The sequence below is a fragment of the Oryza brachyantha genome, chromosome 4, assembly GCF_000231095.2.
Source record: "Oryza brachyantha chromosome 4, ObraRS2, whole genome shotgun sequence".
NCBI classification, from domain to species: domain Eukaryota; kingdom Viridiplantae; phylum Streptophyta; class Magnoliopsida; order Poales; family Poaceae; genus Oryza; species Oryza brachyantha.
This window is the reverse complement of record NC_023166.2, coordinates 15,836,202-15,838,788: the sequence shown is the minus strand read 5'-3', so window position 1 is coordinate 15,838,788 and position 2,587 is coordinate 15,836,202. Positions and strand designations below refer to the sequence as shown.

General features: G+C 53.7%; 1 protein-coding gene across 1 annotated transcript; it reads left to right on the top strand.

The window, feature by feature from the left end:
- Positions 1-398: 398 nt before the first annotated feature.
- Positions 399-2,327, top strand: LOC102705905 (cis-zeatin O-glucosyltransferase 1-like). The gene has a single exon (XM_040523607.1). The coding sequence runs from the start codon at positions 497-499 to the stop codon at positions 1,901-1,903; it is 1,407 nt and encodes a 468-aa protein (XP_040379541.1). The 5' UTR covers positions 399-496; the 3' UTR covers positions 1,904-2,327.
- The last annotated feature ends 260 nt before the right edge of the window (positions 2,328-2,587 follow it).

Here is a 2,587-nt window from a genome sequence, read left to right as displayed (position 1 = left end):
TTACCTGTAAATTATTTTTCATTAAAAAAGCATAGTTTTTGTTTTCCATTTAAAGAGCGAAACGATGGGAGTCAATGTTGTCCACTTTCAAAATACAGGAATTTTATAGAAAATGGTTTGATTTCCTTAAAACTTTCGTGGTATTTCTTATTAGGGCCATAAACATATAAAAAACACTTTTGTTATTAATCAAATATTTGATTTTTTTTTCTTATGTCAAACACACGTATAATGCATGGGGGCTGGGGGAAAAGACATGTATGGACCTTTTGACTTATATACACGTTTTTAAATTAGATTTGATTGATGAAATTAAAATTTTTAACATGGGATAAATAGACGGACCCTATAAAACGACAATGACGTTGCAAAATGGAAACAGGAGACTTACACTCTCACTGACCAACACCACTCCATCAGTACTCACGGCTCCACATCACACACAGCCAAACAGGTTCACACGCATCCACCCACGGAGGCACGGGCAACACCGGAAATGGGGAGCTCACCGGAGTCGGTCGCCGTCGTGGCGGTGCCATTCCCGGCGCAGGGCCACCTCAACCAGCTCCTGCACCTGTCGCTGCAGCTCGCCGCTTCGCGCGGGCTCGAGGTGCACTACGCGGCGCCGGCGCCGCACGTCCGCCAGGCGCGAGCCCGCGTGCACGGCTGGGACGACGAGGCTCTCCTCTCCATCCGGTTCCACCACCTCGGCATCTCCACGTACGCCTCTCCGCCTCCCGACCCCGCCGCTGAGCTCTCCTTCCCCTCCCACTTCATGCCCCTGTGGGAGACGTACTCCGCCGACGCGCGCGCCCCGCTCTCGGCGCTCCTCGGCGGCCTCTCCGCCTCGCGCCGCCGCGTCGTCGTCCTGTACGACCTCCTGTGCTCCTTCGCCGCCGAGGAGGCGGCGCGGCTGCCCAACGGCGAGTCCTTCGGGTTTCACTGCACGTCGGTGTCGTACATGCTCGGGAAGTTGGACGCCGAGCACCGGCTGCTCCGCGAGAACGGCCTCCACTATCTCCCAGTGCACTCCTGCGTGACCAAGGAGTTCTTGGACTACGTGTACAACCGGGCCGCGGTGGAGCAGGCGAGTGCGTCCGCCGCCGGCATCCTCGCGAACACGTGCCGCGCGCTCGAGGGCGATTTCATCGACGCGGCAGCGGAGGCCCTGGCCGCCGGCGGGAAGAAGCTCTTCGCCGTCGGGCCGTTTAACCCAGTGCTGCTCGACGCCGGCGCGTCGGGGCAGAGCCAGCGGCGGCACGAGTGCCTCGACTGGCTCGACAGGCAGCCGCCGGCGTCGGTGCTCTACATCTCGTTCGGCTCGATGTCCTCGATGCGGGAAGGGCAAATCACGGAACTTGCCGCGGCGCTGCGCGGCAGCAAGCAGCGGTTCATCTGGGTGTCGCGCGACGCCGACCGCGGCAACATATTCACGGGCTCCGGCGAGAGCGAGAGCCGGCACGCGAAGCTTCTCGCCGAGTTCTCCAGGGAAAGCGAAGGGACGGGGCTGGTGATCACCGGGTGGGCGCCGCAGCTGGAGATCCTGGCGCACGCCTCCACGGCGGCGTTCATGAGCCACTGCGGTTGGAACTCGACCATGGAGAGCATGAGCCACGGGAAGCCGGTTCTTTCTTGGCCGATGAACTGCGACCAGCCCTGGGACGCGGAGCTGATATGCAAGCACTTCAAGGCCGGCATCCTGGTGAGGCCATGGGAGAAGCACGGCGAGGTGGTGCCGGCGACAGCCATACAGGAGGTGATCGAGAAGATGATGGTCTCCGAGGAAGGGATGGCGGTGCGGCAGCGCGCAAAGGCGGTCGGCGATGCCGTCCGCTCCGCCGTGGCTGTCGGCGGATCGTCGCGCGAGGACCTGGAGCGCTTCGTTGCTCACATCACAAGGTGACGATGATACGGTATCGACCAAATGGCTGGAATCCCAAAGCAGGGGCGGAGCTGATGGGTGGTCCGGGTGATCCCGGACCACCCAAAAAAATTGCCGACAAATCCATATTACCCAATAAAAAATAATTAAAAAGGAAAATGGTGCTGTTAATGACGCATTGATGCAACTTAACCAGGTAATATTAGGATTGATGGCCGCATGCCCCTATCCATCTCACGCGAGAATGCACCGCACAGTGGAAACCGAACTATCGTCTCACGGTTTCACCATCTCTTGACTCACGACAGATCACAGGCGACACATCTCTTCTTTGAGTCAAAATTTTACTTAACTACCTATTTTAATGTTTTAAGATGTTCTACTAACTAGCAAAATAACGTTGAATAAATCAATATAGTGCATATATCTATTTATTTCAAAATTAACAGAGGTATATATATACACAATATAATATATTGTAGTTAGATGCCCATGCTTTGATACGGATAAAAGAAAATATATTAATATTACCTAAAACAAATAAAATGTATTTTCCATTAAATATGTTGTGCATCTTTATGTAGGGAATATTCACATTATATCTGACTAACTGTTTAGATTTGATTGTTTCTTAATATTAATAATAGGATAGATGGGGTGACAGATTCACTCTCACCACCACCACTTTTTCCAAGGAGTATAGAT